Source organism: Empidonax traillii, unplaced genomic scaffold, assembly GCF_003031625.1.
Source record: "Empidonax traillii isolate 1590-97213 ecotype Southwest subspecies unplaced genomic scaffold, ASM303162v1 scaffold138:size3245559, whole genome shotgun sequence".
Taxonomy (NCBI): Eukaryota; Metazoa; Chordata; class Aves; order Passeriformes; family Tyrannidae; genus Empidonax; species Empidonax traillii.
This window is the reverse complement of record NW_020955331.1, coordinates 3159020-3181582: the sequence shown is the minus strand read 5'-3', so window position 1 is coordinate 3181582 and position 22563 is coordinate 3159020. Positions and strand designations below refer to the sequence as shown.

General features: G+C 37.6%; 1 protein-coding gene across 31 annotated transcripts in view; it reads right to left on the bottom strand.

The window, feature by feature from the left end:
• DLG1 (discs large MAGUK scaffold protein 1) overlaps nucleotides 1-22563 on the bottom strand; it is a 148944-nt gene that overhangs the window by 24767 nt on the left and 101614 nt on the right. For all 31 annotated transcript variants that reach the window (XM_027884020.1, XM_027884022.1, XM_027884028.1 and 28 more), the window contains 4 exons: nucleotides 14558-14684; nucleotides 12824-12980; nucleotides 12411-12513; nucleotides 2144-2258 (listed from right to left, as the gene is read on the bottom strand). In XM_027884020.1, coding sequence (XP_027739821.1) covers nucleotides 2144-2258; nucleotides 12411-12513; nucleotides 12824-12980; nucleotides 14558-14684 — 502 coding nt within the window. The remainder of the gene's footprint in view (nucleotides 1-2143; nucleotides 2259-12410; nucleotides 12514-12823; nucleotides 12981-14557; nucleotides 14685-22563) is intronic.

Genomic DNA, 22563 nt, shown 5'->3' with positions numbered 1-22563 from the left:
ATTACTGAGAAAAGACAGCTCCAGTTACTAAAATTGGCTTTGAATTGGTACAATTAAAAGTATAGTATGATTATACCAGAGAGACTTATAATAAGGAATAAGGTGGATAACTTACATGTTCTGTCAGTACCTAGCAATATGTGAAAAGATTCATAAAAGTTACTTCAGTGTGGTCAAAATTACATAAGAAACCAGACAGAACAGATGTGAACCCATTCTGTGCATACCAAGTTGCCTACAGGTCTTTGGCAACTTCTGGTGTGATGACAAGAGTAGATCTCAGAAGCCTTAGCAGCACCTTCTGTTAAGAGATGTGGGTAGAAAAGTACTTTTGCTGTGAAATTTTTTGCACTTTGAATTTTTATTCTGACTTATAACAAAGCTGATTATCGGGTCTCAAAAACATTTCTGGGACAAGGAATCACCAGTCTCCATGAAGCCTCTGCCAACAACCACCTGGACAGTTGCAAGTTTTGTGGCAGCTGTTGAAGCCAAAAGTTCAATAACTTCCATCAGTGGAATAAAAGCTACATGAACACAAAATACTTGACAGTGGCTTAAAATACCAGACCAATGTGTGAACATGAGCATAAGTGGTTTAGAACCTAATCAGGCTATAGCTAACCAAGCAAAATAAAAGCATTTAGAATTGTTCAGGCTTAGTTATATGATGAGGGCTAAAGTGATCAAGCTTGGGATTATGGAAAGGAAGATCTCAGCACAATATCTATATATACACCTACCTGTGGAAATTCAAAGACACGGATAACTGTGATATCAAGCACTTATCCCCTACTATTTAAGGCATTTATCTTTAAGATTTAAAGTTTCATCCCCAAAACATTTAGGCAGATAAAAGTATATATATTTTTAAAAAAAGAATAAGATCAGCTCTGCAAAAAACCAGAATCCAGGCAAAGCTACTAAAACAGTAGGTCAAAAAGAGTTACTTGTTAGAGTCAAGTTAAATGGAAGCCCTGTGAGTAATTGATTACATTTGTTTCAAAGCCTTCAGAAATAGAACGCAAAGAACCAAGACTTTTCTGAGCACTGATGCAATTACTCAGGTAATTGCTCCATTTAAGACTTGCATCCTTTCCCACAGCTCAATAGATGGAATTCACCGTGAACAAAACAGTATCTTCTTTGCTTCAGAAAAGTCAACAGCACGTGGGCCTGGGATTTTAGCAGGTAAACCAGTGAGGTGCTACAACATTTTAAACCAAGCCTAACCCAAGCACCAGAACTACTGAGGTCTCGTCTGCTCTACTGAAACATTCTGGCCCCTTCCAAGAGGCTACTGCTGGCCCCAAATCAATCCAGAGATGAGTTGATACAAGGAATCAAAAATCAATTTATTTTTAAAAAGGTAATCCTGTTACCCACATTCCCTATTTGAAACATTATGCTTTATCAGTGTATGATATCTGATTATCTGATGTAGGAGTTAGGTGGCACATGAACAAGCTGCACCTTGCCACAATTTCCCTGTGAAACCATCTATTTTCTCATCTGCTTCATGCTCTTATATTTTCACATCCTTTATGTTTAACTTGATATGAATAAAGTAATGAAGTATACTCAGTTCATTTGCTTCGATGCATTTTCTCTCTTGGTTACCATCGAAAAATATTCCACAACAAAATGCCATAGGATACAGAAATGCAATTTCTACACAAGCTGAGAACACAACCAAAGTAAGCTAAAGGAAATAAGACAGAAATCTGACAAACCTTAAGCAAGGGAACACTATACATTTGAACTCAAGTACTGAACAAGGCAGAATATGGAGACTACTGTCACAAAAACACAATCTGAACTAAGCAAGTTGTTCAGACTTCAGATACACTGACCTAAAGAATAAGTACAAGTTTTTGCTGAAGGATTATCATGTCCTCAAAGCCAGGACAAAAAGCCAATAATAGCACCACTCTTCAAAGTTCTTATAGTGTTCTCAGGGTTATTACTTCTTTTTCAGCTATATCACATTTATCAATCTAAATTACGCTTTAACATACATGCAAGTATCCATTTGTTAAATTCAATACTTAGTAAGTAATTGTATGAAAATGAAAATAGAGAAATAATAAGTCTACAGAAAAGCAGAAAAACACAGCAGCAACACCATGAGAAAGATGATTACCTGACATATAGGGATCTCTTCTGGCTGGTCCGCAAAGATCCTGATCCTGAACTAATGCTGCTGTTCATCATCTGTTCCCGTAAATCATGTATTTTAGCTTCAAAACGACTGTATTCTGTAAGAAAGAGGGGCATGGCAATTAGTTTCCCCTGAACTTCAGCAATTAGACTGAAATCAGATCTGAAATAATTACGATTAGACATAGAAAACACAAAAAAATTACACTTCTAAATTCTGTGGGTAAATCCATAATTCACAGTAACTATTTTTTTTTCTAAGAAAGACAAACATTTCTGCTAATAATTACCAATTTCATAGTAATAAAAAGACATACAGATAAATTTTGACCCACGACAATAGGAAAACTTCAGAATATACAGGTGAAATACATATTTATAACCAAGAACTATGTATTTCAAATTTTAAATGTTAAGAAATACGAATGAAATGTGTCCCTACTTTAAAATTACTGAATTTGAATTAGATAAAGAATTTAACACTGAAGGTGGCAAATATGCAAAACATCTGAAATAAGACCATATTCCCCTGGGAGCTCAGGAAAAGAAAAAAACCTCTAGAATTCTGTCATGAATGTCAATCCTCTTGTAAACTGCATTAGAGATTCAAACTGCCCCAGAGAATTATGTACTGAGTTAATCCCTGAGAAAACGGATTGTATTCTTAAGCAGTACTGTGTACTAATAAAACTAAGCTAAATGCATTGTGATTTTAGCTACAAATGGAGGCAGTAAAATAGTAATGGCTTGTTCAGGACAAACATTTCCTGAAGCAAGGTACTTACATGCTGTCAGCATAAATTATGAACTCAGAGCAAATAAGTTTCTCCTTCAGCGGAATCTCTGGACTTCAGGATCAACAGATCCACTTGTAAAACCTTCCTAGTCAATGGAAACGTTCTGCAGCCATCACGTTCCCCAGGAGACCACGTGATGCCAGATTATAACAAGTCAACACTGGGAGAGCCAGGGTGTGTGAGCCACGAGCAGCTGCTGGACTGGGCACGGCTGCTCTGCAGAGCTGCGCCCTCACTCCCTGTGGACACCACGGGCATGTAGGAAATGCAACACTGACACAGAGGGCTCTGAAGTAAAGAATCTTGAGAAATCTCAAACCTACAGTTCCTTCAACAGTTATCTAAACGCTCTGGATGTTTTATCATATTACATTCTGTAACCCTTTCTCCCCACAGGCTCATCACACAGTGAGCCCCAGGTTTACAACAGACAACAGAAGAAAAAAATATTCGTTACAGGAGAACATTGGGTGAACCAGTTTCTGATATATCACTTCATTAGGTTACTACTAATTTGATGCTCTAGCAATAGCATCTATAATTAACCCTATCCAGATTATGATGGAATGGACAGTCTCTTAAATAAAAAGAAAAAGCTACCACTAGCAAGTACCTTTTTACAAACACTAATGTTTGTACCTTTTTACAAACAGAGATCAAATACTTTCCCAGCACTAAATTAGACTGATGAGCTTGTTTGACAAGAGAACAAAAACATTATTTCCACCACTACTGATGCTATTACTAATAACAAAAGGATTTAAGATAACGGGACAGTAACCTAAGAGGAATGTGAGAAAACAACATTTTTTAAAAAGCAACACCTCTTAGGGGAAGGGCTCAGTTGCAGTGAGAGAACAGCCCACTCCTGCTGTGCTACTTGCTGTACTGCATGGCCTTGGCTAAAGTCACCTCATTTTACTCATTTATACCCAAGAAATGATCTTTTAAGCTTCTTACCTGTTTTTTGGGTGTTTTGGAAGATTAAAGCTCTGAACATCAAATGTACAAGAATGGTAACAGAGATTTCTGACATAAAAGATTTTTTTCTGCCCCTGTGTGAAAGGAAAGTAAGCACGGAAAAGACCAGATAATTCAAGTATTTTCTTGTGCTACAGCCTGTTCAGTGCTGAAAATATCTGCGGTTCTTCGCAATAGCTAGTGAAAAAAACCCGCAAATTTCTGTTAACAAACTATCATGTGTCATCTGCTGGAAGAATCGGATTCCCTCCTATGCAGCACAGAGATGTAAGAGAGTTAACAGAGAGGCTATTGCTTAACTTTACTTTATCCTATATATCATCCTTAGGTTGCTGGTCTTGCAATTTCCTGCAATAATTTTTCTCATCAGAACTCCCGGGAAGTAAGAGCTGAATGAGTGTCAGGGACATCTGTAGGAGTAAGAAGGAGAAGAATTTCACCATAGACACTCTTGCCATACGAATAAAGCAAAAAAGGAAACTAATGGGTTGGGACTGAGAAGGGTTTGTGTTCGAAAAGAAGGACTGTCAAGAAGTGTCTTAGGAAAAGCTTAAACACTCTGCACAGACAGAATCTGGTGAGCTCCTTCCATGTAGAGCAAGCTAAAATTTGAGTTATATTTGTCTTACAGAAGATTTTGGGAGGAAAAGGATTGATAGAAAACTCAAAATCATTGGGTTTGGAACTGGAAAGTAGATAGGATTTTGGTATTTTTAAAAAGAAAGCTTAGAAACAGTGGTACTAAAACTAATGCTGACAGAAAATAAGACAGCAGCAGGACTCTTGAGAGCACGAGAAAAGCACAATCAGTTTGATACCCAAGGGATTAGAACCCATCCCCTGTGGAGTATATAGGATTGGTTCAACTCTGGCATTATAGAGCAAAGGGAGAGCTCTGCTAATTTGTGTAGGTGAGGTTATATTTCTATCTCTATGATTAAGACGAGTTGGATATCAGCTGTCTTTTGTACCTTCAATCTCTTATTTCCTTCAGCTTGTCATCCCTAGATTCTCCCATATGCTATAGAACTGTTTTCTTTACAATTCCATTCTTTCTGATGTGCATGCGTAATAATTCTACATAGTAGGTGACAAATTTGATCATATTTGTTTCCCTAAATCAAAGTGAACAGCACAAACTTTCACATGGCTAAGTGTGACAAAGTCATACAGTGCACATTTAAACATATAACTTTTTAAAAAAAGTTTAATTTTGCCACTCAGACATTCCAGAAATTTGGAGCTAGAACAGGCACAGTGAACAAGAAGAAAAGGACACTCTGTTTTATTTTATTGGCTGGAATTTTCTCAAAGTTTCCAGTAAGTTTAGAGGCAGAGAGGGAATAGTATCTGCTACTATAACATAGAGCTCGAGGAAGCACCTGCTGCTTCAATTCATAGCGTTTGTCCAACAGTACCCCACAATCACCAAAGAAAAACCCAAAGCTTACACAGGTTTACACATAAGCAGGTGTTAAGAACATAGGATGAATACATCTAGGCTCAAGTTTAAAATTACACTGGATAAGCAGATGGGGAAAAACTAAACTAAATCTGCATATTTCTTTTCTGCACATATTCCACAGCAAGTAAGAAAAAGGGGGGCGGGGGGGGAGGGAGATTAGGAAATCTTGAAAGATTACTCTGCTTCCAAGCTGATTTTACCTAGAAAACTGTAATGTTTTCAAGGTCATTGTTTATTTGAACAGAAATCAAAACTTCAGAGAAAGGGTCTGAGCAATGAAACTCTCCTGGACTGCCTGTCCAGTGGGCAACAAGAACACACAAGAAAGTGGTGAATTGTCTTTACAGAGGGGAGAAAAGAAAAACGAGGCTGCAATGAAAATACATCTGGTCTGGAACACACATTCCAGCAAATGGGGCAAAGGAACAGAAGGCTACAAAAGGGATGGAAAATTCAGCAAACAGCACAGAAGGAACAGCAACTCAAGGAAGCATGGATGTGAGTATAGGGAACAGATGGCAGCACAGCACTGAGAAGCAGAGATTCTTACATAGATTGAACCCACATAGAGCTGAAAAAGTTCACTCTAATTAAAAAAGTATGCCCCTTGCTTCCCTCTTCCCATCTGTCTATGGAAAGCCCCCTTTAGCAGGACCCACTGGATCTGTCAAAGCAGGACTCTAGTGCTGATAATTTTATATCACTACTGATTTTTATATTCTTTTCTCAACTCTCAGAATACTCAATTTTCTTTTTCATGGTCCTTCCAATCAGAGAAATGGAGTCTGGTAGTCAGGATGGCCACCATCACACTGATCCTGTATTTATCTTCCATTCGTTTTTCTCTTAAAATGCATGGACCATAATAAAACCATCATAAATCATTTTTGAGGAGATATTATTTTGGTTCAATGTTTGTCATTTTATATTAACATTACCTAGAACAGACCACAATGTATTCCGCATGCATTGGTTGCTTTCATGCACTCTAATGTTTAATGAGCTTGTACCTCATTAATCCCTTGAAAGACCGGGTCAAGAAATTTCAAAACAGATTAGAAAAATTGCATTTGTGTTTAGTTAAGAACACTTCTCACAGACCCTGCAAAACTCAGAAAGAGATTAGGTCCAGCCAGTCACTGCTGAGGTAAATACACTTAGAAATGTTGCTGAAGGCTTACCATGCATTCACAAAAAATTTTGTTTAGTATGCTAAAAGCAGGAATGAGGTTTTAAAGGATTAAAACATGTGTAAGCCGTCTTATAGTGTCTACCATGGCTATATATAGCAGACCCCTTTTTCTAATCTTAATGGGTCAAGTTTCAAAGATTACTTGCAAATAGTACAAATCAGGTACAAAACAAGCAAGAACAGAAGTCTAGAAAACTACAGCCATGTGCCCAAACCAAAGCAAACTTATTTTTAAGTTTTGTTGGTGTTTTGTTTGTTTGTTTGTTTTTGGTTTTTTTTGGGGGGGGTGTTTTGTTTGGGTTTTTTGTTTTGTTTTTCTTTTTTAAATCTCAATTTGAAATTGGGATGCACTTATCTTTTGAACAACCTTTGTTTAATACAATCCATATTCTCATCTAGAAAGCAAGGGAAGTTCAGCCTTGATAAGAAACAATTACTGAAAACTAAGTTTTGCACAAACATTATTGGTTTTGTGCTACCCCAGCTGGGCTTTTACAGACAGAAGACTGACAATATATTTCAAGACAAGTGTTCAGAAAACAATGTCAGCTTATGCATTTGAAAATGCTATAATTTCCCAGAAATTGCACTAGAAAGCAGTTCATAGATGCAGCATTGCAAACAGGAAAATTGGCCACGCACTGGCCATTGACTGGAGAGCTCTAACGAAAGGATTTTTTGTTCTCTCCTTTTTGTTTTGACTCATTTGTTTTAAGGACGAATGTTTTCATACTTTCAGTAGATAAATACAATCCTTCAAAACAAAAAGAATTCATTAAAATCCACCTAAAACCGTGACTAACAAACTATGGATATTTTTGAATAAATTTTGCACTGGAGAATCCTTATTTCTATCAATAAAACTGCAAGAATGTGTGTTAACTACCTGTATCAACACTGTAGGTTCAGAAGCAGAAATCTGCTCTTGATATTTTGGCTCCACCTTATCCTTATCTTACATTCATCTTACATTCATCTACCCAATCACCTAAGAACAGAATCTGATCACTTAAACATCTTACCACTCTTTCAGAAAAGAATTGGATACACAGCCTGGTTCTGGTTTAGCAGAATATAACTATTAAAAAAAGTTTAATCCACTCAGTTATTTTCTGTCAATTTTTTTTTATATATATGTTTAATATATTTCTTTAGCTATTTTCTTATTTTTAAATGCATTGAAGCTTAAGGCAACCTACTGCCACCTCACTCCTTTTTGGAATGGCAAAATCGAACCTTCCAGAATTTCTCAACTTTGAGGTAATGTTATTTTGTCATACTGAAAACACAAGGGAATATCTCAGATGACCTTTTAATTTGAATGACCATAACAATGGATGTCAATGTGAAATGGAGAGCCTTCCAAGAGCTGTACACCTCTGCACAGTCCTATACTTCCCCCTTGCTGCTCCTCTCCTTGCTACGTTCCCCTCAAGCACCAAGACTTTAAAGTTCCTGTATCCCTGCTATGTAGCAGGATCATAATTCTGACCACCTCTGAATCCCCACTCCCAGGAGACATAAATATCCAAATTGCCTAGTGCTTCCTCTCATTCTTCCACACTAACACGACAATTTTTCCTTGCCATCTTATCTCTGCAGAAAACCCAGAGATACAGCACTGGGGCACTGAGGTCTCTGCAGAGCCAGGGAACAACAGGAAAATGAAATGGATAGGAAACCTCTACAAGTTAAAATGGGTTATCAAAACACTTTTGTGTACTGAAGCAACATCACTTATTACGAAACTGCTGGAGGTCACAGTATTTAGTTTTCAGAGGAATTCAAGGTAAAGCCAAAATCCCTTTTAATTCATGAATGAATTCTTTAATTCTTGAAGGAGATAGAGATTTGTAGTACAAGGGGGGAGACTAAGGGGGGGGGGGTGCTGGCAGGGGCTAAGGAAAAGCTTCCAAATAAAGAGAAAATGAAAACAGCATCCTGACTTTCCAACCACACTTCTACAGGATAATTCTCATTTCTCCTCTGCAGATTCCAGCCCAAACAGGTCCAAACCCACTGATCTCTGCAATTAGGGAGGCTCTACCCACATCCTCATGCATGTATGTGCCACAGAAGGACGTACCAGCACAACACAATAGCTAACAAGATGACAACAGTAGCTCCGGAGCAAGTCGCAAGATAAAGCCTGGAAACTACAAAGTGTAAGTCAACTGAGTACAGTTGTGGTGCTACACAAGTGGTGTCTGATGTGTGAGCCACTTCTGTAAACCGGAGAACACATTCACATTCCCTGTTTGGCTTTTAGCTATCCCAAAGAGTGCTGGTAAGCTGCTGAAATTTGATTCAGTGCACTAGAAAAATTTTGTAAGGCTTCTCTCAAATCCACTGAGCACTGCTGGAAACTAAATGAATGCCAACAAGGATATTTTTAGGAATGTGATTACATCTGTTTTCACCCAATTCTATAACCAATGAACATTTTGGAGATTTAAGGGAAAATAAGTCAACAGTTACATAATTTGAGATCAGATCAAAAAAAATTCAATTTAATTTCGCCATATTAGCCTACCCCAAGTCCAGTAACTAATGCTTGATAAACCATGGATGTGAAGAGACTGCTATGAAAAATTCAACCCTTTGCATGAGAGTTTTCCAGTGATTTATTTTTCTACAGCCTAACTCAGACATTCCAATGAGAGAACTGCTTGCAGAAATCCACTTTTCCTAAAAACTTGTGGAGAAAGACAACTGGGAAATTTCTGATAGGGAAATAGAAAACGTAGTAGGATGTAAAAACATAAGTTAGCATTCCCCACCAAATCGGTGAACACACAAACTGTCATATACAATTACAGGGAGTAAAGTCAGCCAGTCCCAAGTGTCTTCAAATATTCCTATCATCCTAAATCTCTTTATTCGGTTATAATGAACCCTGATGGATGTCTAGAATCCCCTTGATTTGTCCTAGCTGTCAGCATTCCTACAAAATCCTGCTGGATTTATAAATATAAATAAAATACATTTGCAATATAAGCAGTTATAACTGATGCTCTCCATCTTTATGAAAACATTTGAGAAACAACAATTATGAACCTTACAAGTTCTTCATTTTAAAACCTGTTAACCTTTTTTTGAATGGCAAAACCAAAAAGCTGACATAATTAGACACAAACACACACATATGTGAAAAAGCTTGCCAACTTAAATGAACCAAATGAGGGGGAAAAAAAACCATGGGCAACCATAATTCAGGAAATATGAAGATGACCAAAGAACATATGTGCTTTTATCAAGAGCATTCAATCACACGGATGGTATTTTCTACTTGCAAAGTCAAGTCTCAGAGACTGCTTTCCTATGGTAATAAACAAACCCATACCCTTAAGGAAATGTTCTCTTCTCTAAGGTACGAACAATGAGTATCTGATCCAACTTACCTCACACACCAGACCTGAAGAAGCTGGACAGCTGGACTTCTATTCAAACATTTTTTTTATAAGGAATAAGAATAAGGCAGAGATGTAGAAACTAGAGCTCTCTGAGACAGGTTGGACATGTTCCAATTCATATTTTGCCGCCAAAGTACAACAGATCTCAATTTCCTAGTTACACTTTTCCTTCATGGCCTACTTCAATAGGTAGAGTTGAGCCCTAACACGCTTTCAACATCATCACTCCAAACGGAGATTTGAAGCAGTTTCAGAAAGAAAGGGTGGTCACACAGACCAAGTATCTTGGTGGGGAAAAAAAAATCTTTTCTTTGATTAATGTGTCAGATAATTCAAGTAACATCTCCCACATATATCCTCTGAAATAGGCCATATAAGACTTTCAGAACTGCCTTCTCAGTACAGCTCAACTACACAGAGTCTTGTTCTGAATGCTCCAGTAACCATGAGGGAATGAGTACAGCTCTGGCTTTGAAATCTACAAGTCATAGTCGTTGAGAAATTTCTAAGAGGCAGCATATGTTGCTCTGGGCAAATCTCTGTGCAGTGACTCAAAATCTCAGCAGTCAGTCAAGTACTTCAATACACATTGCAAGAAAATAAGTTATCTACTTGGACAAGTGGCAACGAAGAAAGCTGTTACTTCCACTGCAGAAAGAGCAGGAACCATCCAAAACACTTAGTTCTCATCTTCTACAAGGAAAAATCTTCTACAAGGAAAAGAATTCTGACTTCCAGAGTATGAGGGGATACTTACTTTCTTAAAACCTGAATCCTAGAAAGAAAGCACTGAAAAACTGCTGCTTTTGTATGAAGTTTGCATACATTCTTCGGCAAGGAAAAAAGTGTTTGTGTCCTGGGAACACACATTCTATCAGAGAAACATTTGTTCTGCTACTAGGAGCCACATATCTTAACATGCCTGCCTGGCAGAAGAAACAGTGACCATAAATGTCCTTTTTAAAAAAAAAAAACACAACAACACACACACACAAAAAAACACCATCACAAACAAACACCAAGAACCCACTCCCTTCCCCCCAGAAATATTTTATCAATCTGTTACAACACTGGAGAAAGAAGCACAGGATACACCAAATGTCTATCAACAGCAATATCTGACAGTTCTGACACAAAACCAAGGCAAATATTTCAGAACCAATGCTGACCTTACTCTTCTTTTTAAAGGAAGCCTCAGAGTGAGCACTCTTAGAAAATAAGTCCTGGAGCACAGCAAGCTGCGGACTGAACATGTGACCAGGATGCACTCCAACCCAAGACAAGAGACAACATGGGCTGGTTGCAGGGATCTGACCATGGAGCAGACACAAACCAATCGTTTGGTCTTATTACTGACAGAGACCCTGGGGCAGGGGAGAGAGAGATGATGCTGATGCAGATGGAGGGGGAGAGGAACATGAAAGCTAAAGTTTCAAACAATTGAGGTCAGGATAGAAGAAACATGACAGAAGAGAAGAAATTAAGAGTGAATTGAAATGTGCTGCTACCAGCACCTAAGAGATGAAGGCAGCAGTCCTGCTTCACATCCAGTCATGATGAACACCTACACTTACCCCTTGGCAGTACTATTAAAGGAAAGGTTAAGCAGAGAGGTTACTGCAAGGAACATCAGAGATGGGTCCTGCAGTTTGGTAAAACCAGAGAAAGTTGCTGATCTTCACAGTTCATAAGACAACAAAAATGTCTTATATATGTGAGTTTACAGACTCAAGGTAAGCATATAATTTTAGACTATTAAAGTTTTAAAGTCTTAAATAGACAAAGGCATTTAAAATGTGCTACAGAAATATAAGATGCCAAATGTGTGTATTGATGAAGTGGTGTTATTTGGCTTCTGCAGAACACACAAGGATGGCTAATCAGTATCAGTTGCAATCTGATCTGGACCAGAAGAAATTGCTGGATAAACAAAAATACCAGCTCAGTATGAAACAGAGGAATGAAAACCTCAGTCTCCTTACGCCATCTGAATCAACCTAACAAAGAAGGAATTAGTCTTCTATCCTCCTACCACTAAGGCATATAAAACCACTATATTAAAGGGCAAAGACAATTGGAAATACAAAGGAACAATGTGGTATTTCCACTAAATTCTGGATTTACTGGATTAATTTTCATGTTATGACAGTGGTAACATTTACTGAAGAAATTGAAATTCTGAAATGATGAAAGTAAGAAATTTATCAAGCCATGGCACCAACACTTGCAGATATTTCTATTCTGGTCACTTGCAATTATGCTAACACGTATGTGGCAACATCTATCACGTTATTTGTTTCTTCTCTCCTCAGAAGAGGGGTTAGGTGAGAGGACACTGCAGATTATCTTTCTCTGAGTTGCAAATTGAACAAGTAAACTTGAATGTACAAGGCAATCCTTACCTTCAGGACGGTACTGAGCTACAATAGTCACTGCTTGGCCTGCGTTCTTCAGGGCTGCTGCTGCCTGTTCATGGGTTGCTGCTTTGAGATCTACTCCATTTACCTACAAGTAATACAAAAAAGCTCTTTACCAAAATTAATGTTGGTGTTTATCATCACAGAACACAGACCTGAGGAAAAAAATGTAAGATTTAAAAATAGCATCAGAAAAAAACTGAAGCAGAAATGTGTGTGTCACATTTTAGACCAAAAGCATTTTTCACAGTTCAAACTTAACTAAAGATGTCTTCTAATATCAGCATTTTAGTAACAGCAATTAAGAGGACATTCTTTCCATATCATTAACTGGCATTAATATCCAGGGAGAGGAGTACTTTTGTTGCTATTTAAATAAAAGAAGCAAGGAATCCTACAGAAATTATCCGATCTCCTTTCCTAAGCTCTCCACTCAGGTCAGCTGGCCCTCCTGCAAGGATGAAAGAGATGAAAATTCCTTCTCCATCTTCTCCTCCAACAATGTTGAAACCAAGACCTGTTGATCCTCGATGCAGCACAACTTTTCTAGGCTCCCTGAATGAAAGAAAGAAATATGAAATCTTGGTCACTAGACTTAAGGAAAAGTAATATAAACAATTAGAAAAACTTCTAGATGCAATACAAAATCCTCTCCTTGTTGTTAGGTGAACTGCACAAATCTCTAAGTGTGAATGTATGCTAAATTCCTATTACGCTACAATCCTATTCAGCACTAAATGTCATTATTTAACACTTTTTCATTTTGTTCGGCAAAACACTATTTTCCCTTTCTGAAACCTAAATCACAAATTCTAATGAAAGCAACATTAATGAAGAATATGGCCTTACTGCTTTATTTTCACTGTCAAGCAATTTATATAGCAAAAAATAATTCAAGAAGTATGCATAAGCCCTTTTAAAAAAATGATCAGAATTTGTGGCACTCTCAAATACATTTTTCAATTTATCTGAAGCAACTGTAATTAAAAAAGTTAAACCTAAACCAAGTTGTTGCACTCTTTTTATACAATCCTCTCCTGAATTGAATAAGGAGATAAGAAAAGATCAAGAGAAGGCCAATCAACTTCTAATGCAGAAAGGTTCCTCCAAAAATCTACTAATCTACTAATACAAGAAAACCATAAATCGTCTCAGAAACAGACATTTCTAATAAAGCAGAGCAACTGTGTGCTGCATTTGAAAAATCACTAGAGAGCACTAAAGAACAATTAATGGACCCTAAGTATTTGGAGGCATTAATTATTAATTTACAGGATAAACTAAGAAGCTGCACTTTTCTGAAACAAAAAAAAAAATCATCTAATCTGATCTTTAAAAATCACTAAATCACTCCATTTTGGCACTAGCTATTAAATCAACTTAGTGTCAAATTCTTAAATTTCACCCCAATCAACTTATTATAATAACTTTTTTAGAGTGCTATTATATTACAAATAAATTACATTTTGAAAATCTAGATATATATTCCTCTGGATCACAGTAATACTTTAATAAAAAGTTAGAGAACACAAAGATGCAGTATCTTTTAAAATAACATTCAAAATTTATAAACTTCTTTTTGGAAGGGAGAGAGCAGAAGATGAGAAGGTGATTTTAAGAAAATCACCTAAACATCCCTATACTTGCAGAACAGAAGGGCAACAAAATTACAAGAGCTTCCCTTTATCAGCAATGATGAACAAAAGATTAATGCAATCTACTGAATCAGTGAAGGAATGAACGGTCTGTTAAAGGAAAAGGATTAAGAGCTCTCCAGCCTTTCTGGATTTAGAATCTAGCAAAACTAATCTTTGCATGTGGGTGCAGGGAAGACCCAAACGTTGCTGGCTTTAAAATAAGAAATAATCTCTGGTCTGCTCCTACTAATGCAGTATTGGCAGGACTTTCCGATTTTAACACTTTTTCCTGGACTAATAAATCATGTGTCTGTATATATATATATATATATATATCTCCAGTTTTCTTTTTAGAACAATGTTTACAAGTGTTAAGAAACTAACATCTACTTCTTGAAACAAAGTATAGTATTCACCACTATTATGCCCACAAACACATCTTACAGGAGCTTCCTGTGTTAAGGAGTTTGACACTTAGCTTTGGTTATTCATTACCTGGTAATCTCATCATCTCCAAGCATTCCCTTGGGAACTGGTGAATATCGCCCTGGTGATGCTTGGGGCATGGACTGTCCCAAGTAGGCAGATGGAGTGATATGGTTATCCACTGGCTGAGAATAAGCTTCAAAGAGAGGGGAGGAAAAACAAAAAATTACATTAGGGTTATATGGAAGAAGAGTGGGAGGAACTGAAACAAAGGTGTGACCTCTTCTAAAAACAAATTACAGCAATTCAAATGATACATTAAGAATATCTTATTTCTAAAATGGCCAGTCTCTTCGCGAACGAAGAACCGGGGAAGGTCTTTCCACCTTCCAGCCTGCGCATTGGATTTTTTAGGTGAGACACAGTGTGCGCGGAACTGAGCCCACCCTTTAATCCTGAGGTTCATCTGCCAGGGCCAAGCGAGCTTGGACGGTGGCAGTGAGGTCCTCAGGACGTAGATGGATTGCCTTACGGGCTAACGAGCTCCATCTACCTGGGGAGGGGCCCCGACCGGGAATCGAACCCGGGTCTCTGCAGTGACAGTGCAGTGTCTTTTCCCCTAGACCACCGGGGGCTCCCTTTCTAAAATAGTGTGCCAGGTCTATACATTTCCTAGTCTCCTCACTTAGTCAGTAAGCAAATTTTTCAGTTCGATTTTGTCTCCAAAACTTTTTTAGAAACCGTAACTGTGGATAGTTGAAACTCATGAGGACAGTCTGGAGATTAATCTGTTTTAAAGCTGTCTTTAACTTGACTGAAGTAAGAGAAGAATTTCAGTTTCTTAAAATCACTATGTCAGAGCACAAGTGAAAAATACAACATTTTATTGTTACACGTCTTCCCAATTGTCAAGCTGCCTGCCTCTTTCTATCTAATGCTTTGATGTGGAGCATCCCAGCATCTCCATAATACTCCAGGTCATTCTGACTGACAGGTCTGAACAGCCACCAGCACACACCAGGAAACAAAAGTAGGGCTATTCTACCTTCCACTCTTCAAGGTAAGCGAGGAATAAACAAGGTCTTGCAAAAAAATGTCAACTGTACACCAAAGGTCAGCTATCCTATTCACATTTTCATTCATTAAAACTAGAAAGGTGAAATAAAAGGATTTAGTGGAACCTCTTACATAACAGGACATGAATTCTGTGTATGGAGTGCATCAGATGTTTACCCTGAACCACAACACATCCACTAGAAGAAATTTAGTATCTTAAGTTATTACAATTGATAGAAAATATTCTACAAGGCCAGAAGAATTGTTCCAACAAACAATTAAGAAGGTGCATGATATTTCCAAGTTAGGCACATCAATTTTAAGTGCCCATTCACCAGGCACAGTCATACCCACTGCCTACTACTACAAACCATATTCTACAACTGAAAATAATTTTCTTGGTGTAGGTGCTTGAAATTTTGAGGCTTAAACATGGAGGGTGGAGACACATCACAGATTCAACATAATTAATGTTGCCAGACTCTCTTTGCTCTTACTCATTTGCTGTAGCTGATGTGGTGCCTGACCTTTGAGAATTTACACTAAACCCGAAGCTTTTGTAACTGAACAGACATGACACATTGCAGAAAGGATCTGTATATTCCTTTTCTTTTTCTTTTCTGTTTTAAGCCACTTAATGTCTGGATCATATACAAACTTACCAAGAGTATTTATATATGAAAAATTTGACAGCTTTCAAACTACCCAAGTCTCTCCTGGATTGATTCTGTATTATTCTAGATTCCTAGTTAACCTGGGTGCAGTAAATTCCATGCATGGTCTATGTATCAGATTGTCAGCATTTCAGCAAGCATTAAAATCCACTGTTAACAGCTTGGGCAGTTTAAAAGCACTGGCTTATAAAGTAATTGTGCTATTCAGTTACACCAGCCCTCAGTCAGTCACATGAGACTGTGCAGAACTTTTGGAAATTGCAACTCTGGATTCACAAGTGGTTTCAGCAGATTGAGAATCAAAGTGCAAGAAGTACCTGGTGCCCTTCTAAATCACAGACAGAAGGAAACTCCCTGACGTTGGTTTCATGAGGTCTACAGCAAAGAGAATGCTGCTTTTGCTATAACCAAATTATCAAAAAAGCACTCATATTTGAGAATACCCTAAAAATTAGGAGTCGTTCAACATACATGATTCCTAAAACCATTTTTTAGAACAGCTGTAACACACATACACTGCACCTTCATCCTTCTGCCACCTACAAGGATTTTATCTATTCCACTACTTTATTTTTTCTGTCTGTCCCAGCACACCATGTAGGTTCTGTGCACTCCTAAGAGATCTGGACATCTGTCAGTTTCAAAACTTAGGGTCACACTGGAGTTTTAGCAACAGATTTTCACAGATTTTCATTAGCAAATGATTACTAAACCATGTGGAAATATTTATTTTTTGATGGAAAAAATATAAGCATTTTAATATAACAATATAATAATTATAAATAACGATTTAATATAACAATAATATTTATGTGTATTCCTCAACATCCATGTAACTTTACATGCCGCTTTTTTTTTTTAAGAAAAATTACATATAAATAAAGTTACTTTGGTTTTTTCTCAGAAAATCGTAAAGCTAAAGCACAAAAAATGGAAGGCAAGACTTTATGACCTCTTCTCCAATTACTGAAAAATGGGTTTTGATTAAAAAACGTGAACGACTGTTGCTCTGTATTGCAGCTCTGTACATTCTGTTCAGGCACTAAATTATCTCATTTCACAAAATGAATTTACAATTGTTTTTAACAAATCCATGGCAGCTATAACAATGCATATTTTATAGGAAGTAATTAGATTTTTCTAACCAATTCTATATTCACTGACTTACAGTACTTGTCATTTGATTGTCTTCCAGGTTCCTAAAGCTTTTAACTTCATCATGTTCAGAAACATATATACCACCTACTGCAGGATCTTATTTTTAAAATTTTTTATCCTTTCACCATGTAACTAAAACTTGGCTATCAAGCAACATAACCATTTATTATTTCAGACTTGTGGACTGTTCCATAACAGCACTGGATATAGCCTTTATTAAGTTCTACATATGCTACTTGCTTAGGTCAGGTCCTTTCTCAAGGCTGGGGTTCTCACTGCAATGAAAGCAAACCCATAAAGGGGCTTCCATGGAATTCCTGTGGGGAAAAAAACCAAAACCACATGCCTGCACCTTCCCTAAAACTGTTTTAGCTGGAGATTATAACTGAAGAATATTCATGAGGAACATGATAGAAATAAAAAGCAATCCATCACTTTCTGAATCCTAAATGAGGTTTAAACTTCTGTTTCCAGGTAATTATTACTGATGTAACTGATAAAGGAACTGTCTTTTTGATGAACAAAAAATTGTATGCATTAAATGAACTTGCTTTGACAGGAAAGGTCAGGTTCTTAAAAAGAAACTTCATTTCCAAATCCACCCTTCTCCTTCACATAACACAATTCTAGACACAAAAAAAAAAAGGTAAATTTCTTATTATGTCACTGAGGTCACCAAACACAAGTACAATCTCTAAAATGGGAAATAAAATTAAAACTTTACTGTAATTTCCTTTTATTACATATTCTTCTCTTCCTGTACTTATGTCATTTAAGAAATTATAAAGGCACTCATGACTAGTGAGGAAACCAATTATTCCCTACCTTACAGTATTTATTTCTCAATGCAGGGTGGAAATACTGCATCAATGCATACACATACAAAGGAAAAACACTTTAAAACTGACTAGAAGTCAAAACCGCATCACTAAGAATATCTTCAAAGGAGGCCTGTATAGGAAGCAAGTCCTCTCTCTCAAAAAACGTGTAGCCACTTTTCTGACTGATATTCTACTGCATGCACTTCACGGGTAATGTGGGTGTTTTAAATAGCAAGTTCTATGCCTTCTTAGTAAAATTTGAACCAAAATAGCTTTCAAAACATTTATACGAACAAATTACTGGACATCTGTTCCAGGAACCATTTAATGACCAACATTTATAGACAGATTACTGAGGCAGTTTACACTCCCACTCAGTACAGCAGGCTATTATCACACACACACATCAGCTGGGCTGCCAGCCAGCTGTGTGGCACTGGCCCACAGGACCATCCTACCTACACTGCTGTTGTTCCTCTGCATACAATGAATATAGCACGGGATGTTGTTGCACTTCCACACTATAAGTTCTCATCTTTCAGTCTCTCCTAGACTGGAGAACAGCACTCAAATGGCAATGTGCTACCAGAAAGAACAATCTTTCATAATTGCATTCTTCTTGAGTCAGCAAATGCAGATCACTGTAAGGTAACTTTTCAGAGTAGCAATCCACATCTCAAGGGTCAAAAAGAAAGTCTCACCAAAGCAATAAAAGTGGAATAGCCATCAACTATTCCAGACCCTCAAGGACTGTGGCCAAGCTTTCATCGCCCATACACACCCCGGCCTCTGGGGCTACAGCACAGAACCATCAGCTATTTTTTTCACATTTATTTCCTTCTGAATCTCTGGTCTCAGACAGCCCCAACTCTTCTTTAACAAGATTTTCAACATTAACTTTCCCCCTGGGCAGTCCGAAGTCAATTTTCAGCCCCAGGTGCACAGTGTTGACACAATGTCTCTAACTCCTCTCAGTAAATACTGCCATAAATCAGAATCTCAGAAACTACTTGATCAAGTGTCCCTTGGTTCAAAGACACTAAACCCAAAGAAATACTAAATATCAAATTATTTAGTTATCTATATGGATGCTAACTTAGTTGGTCCCTTTTTTTGAGCCACCTGACAAAGTGGTTGGTACTCTTGTTGTAAAAGGACTTGTAAAAGAGAACAGATTTTGCACAAAACTTAGACATTGAAATTTATGTTCCTGGTTCTCAACAGTTCTCCAATATCTTTAGCTCTGCATCACCAAGGCAAGTGAGGCACCCCTATAACTAAACAAGACCAGTTTCAGAGAGAAAATCTTTAAGACAATCAAATTCTGAATTTGGTGTTTTGTGGATTTTTGAGTTAACTACCATGGTCACACAAGTTAGCATAGTGAGCAATTTACAGCATGTTCTGCAGACAGTATAGATACCAAGTACTGTGCACTGTGCTTTTAGAAGTTTCCAATAAAATGAGTTTTCAAAAAACCCACGGAAATAAAATAACCAAACAAAAAACCCTCCCAAGGGGATTCTGGACATTAGCAGTTTACACACAAACTCAAGTAGTAGAGTTTCTCTCTTAACATCATTTGTAATAGACATGTCCACAGGTAGCTTCTGTGCACATCTTACTTCTCCTTTATGGTAGGCCTGAACTCCTAAGAACCTGGATAAAAGGATTCTGATGGACAGAACTATGAAGGAGGATTGCAAATACATGTCTCAAAACAGCTCTAGCTGAGTAGGTGAAGAAAGAAGACTGTTTCAATACTCACAAGCCAGATGATTCTAGGAAATACTTTAATATTTCTTGCAGAAAGTAGAGGCTTTCTAGTTGCAAAGTTATAAAGAAGCAACAGCCTTTGAGCTTGGTGTTGCCCTTTGATAGTTCTGCTGTAAATGTGTAGATTCTGAGCTGAAAAAGCTTTATTCTGCCCTATATTTAAAAAATAGCGTCTAGCATCTTAGCCATACACAGTTGTTTCTTTTAAGTGAAAGACTGAGGAAAAGACTAAACTGATTTCCTTGAATTAAGTCATTAAATAGTTCAGGCAGGACCTTTGGGTCTCCCTTGTGTGCAGAATTCCAGCACTAGGCTCAGTCTCCACACCAGCAGCAGTAACAGCCAGCTGCTCTTTGATCAGAGACACACCAGCTTATGGAGTTTTGGGTACAAAGGTCTTTCCTGCTATAAGGAAAAGAAGCAGACTGGCGTTTCATCAAACGACCGCGCACTTTGTAGAAGAATGTTCTTTGGTTAACTGTTGTCAAAAGTCTACTCGAAACAGAGTGAAAAACAAGAGTATCTTCAGAGAACTCCAAGGTTAAAACTGTAGCTAAATGAAATGAAACTCAGAAATCTACTCAAAAGCACCAACAGCATTTTGGCCCAAAAACCTTGTTAAGGGTCACTAAAGGACAAAAAACAGATAGATAAGAAATCTGGAACTTGAGCAAACTTCTGTGATTTTTTTCAGAATGCTTGAGTAGGAGGAGAAAGATTCCCATAAGCAGCTGGTGGAGCTTGAGAGGCATGACAAGGTCAGGAGATTGGCTTTTCACTTCTCAGTAAAAGGATAGAAGTGCCACTTCCCACAAAGGATGGGATACTGACCTGCACAGAATGCCAATGTCACTCTCAAATCACACAGGGAGAGCAAACAAACAAAGAGAAACTCAGGAGGGAGGACGGTAACAAGACAAGAGGGACCTATGTGTGTGGTCAGATCATTTATCTCCAGGTAATGGATGTGAGACTGTCATGTTTACTGAGAAATGTATCACTGTCTCTTTTATGGCTTTATGTTATGATGCAATTAACTTCAATAAACTGAGTCTCCAGCTCATCCACCATCTGAGAGAAATTAATTCTCTGAATGACAGAGCACCAACAGCATGGATGTCTCACCAATATCACTGATTCATTAGGATTGGGCAAATTATCAGGAACCAGCTCCTTCACCACCTTCCTTCCTTTAAACTTTCTTCAGGTTTTGCCCTTGCCCCCACAAAAGATTCATAAAGTAAATATTCCGATGATTGAGTCAAGATACAGTAGTAACAGATGAGATACTTTGATGTTGGTCACACCACAATCAACAGCAGTGTGACTGCATTACCACCACACCACCAGGAACACTATGTACAAATCAGGTTTCCTCTGTCCCAGAAAATCTGAATCAGAGGTGAAACATATGAAGAGGCCAGTTACTATGGAGAGAGAAAAGGAAGTCCGCTTTTCAAGGAAAAAGTGGGAAAGGTTATTGGACAAACCACATACCATGAGAGAAAATAGCTGCTCTGTAACCCTATATATGAGTAGAAAACTGGGGAAGAATAAAGGAAGGCTGAACATGGTTTTATGTCAAAGAATGGAGCCTTCGAGAGAATCCTTTTAATAAGACAATGAAGATAAAACCTAATTAGCTCCAAATTGTAATTCAGTAAGCTTACAAATGATTTTTAAGATACTGTAGCTATTCACAATAAATGATGGGCTTATAAGGTCCTTCAGTATTCTGTTGTGCTGCACTTTTGTTTGTTCTTCTTTACATATTGTTTTCAACTACATCTTTTAGTCCAGGAGTGCTCCTTTTTTCATATGAAGTAGTATCTAAACAGATTAGTGCCACATAGCACTGCTTACACAAATCTAACAGTAGGAAACAAAAAAATACCTAAAACAATTCTCACCTAGAACCATTTTATATGACAACAAGTGTAAAACCAGTCATCCAGAAAAGTCAGTCTATTTAGTCTTGGGAAGACACAGTTATATTATTTTCATGTCTTTCTCCAACCACTAAATGGTAATATCCCTCTTCAAGAGACAATATATTAAACTCAAATTTTTTATTTATATTGTAGTTCAATCCCGAACTTTCTGGATTTGCATGTTTGACTTTGAAAATACTCTTGTCCGTAGTAACCTTACGTCAACAAGAAATTCTTATAACTACTTTTTAATACAGCATTCACTAGTTTTCCATTTGAATAACCAACAATTATGTCAAAAATAAAGCAAGACTTCAAGTAAGTTAATATGAAATTTCTCAACACATTTGCAGGCAAGAACCAGATGTCAAGAACTCCTCCTCCTCCCAGTTCAGTTTATTCAAGTATGTGCAAGCTCATGAAAAAACAGGAAACCAGGAAAAAACAAGTCAGAACATCACTAATGGCCAGTCTCTTCGCGAACGAAGAACCGGGGAAGGTCTTTCCACCTTCCAGCCTGCGCATTGGATTTTTTAGGTGAGACACAGTGTGCGCGGAACTGAGCCCACCCTTTAATCCTGAGGTTCATCTGCCGGGGCCAAGCGAGCTTAGACGGTGGCAGCGAGGTCCTCAGGACGTAGATGGATTGCCTTACAGGG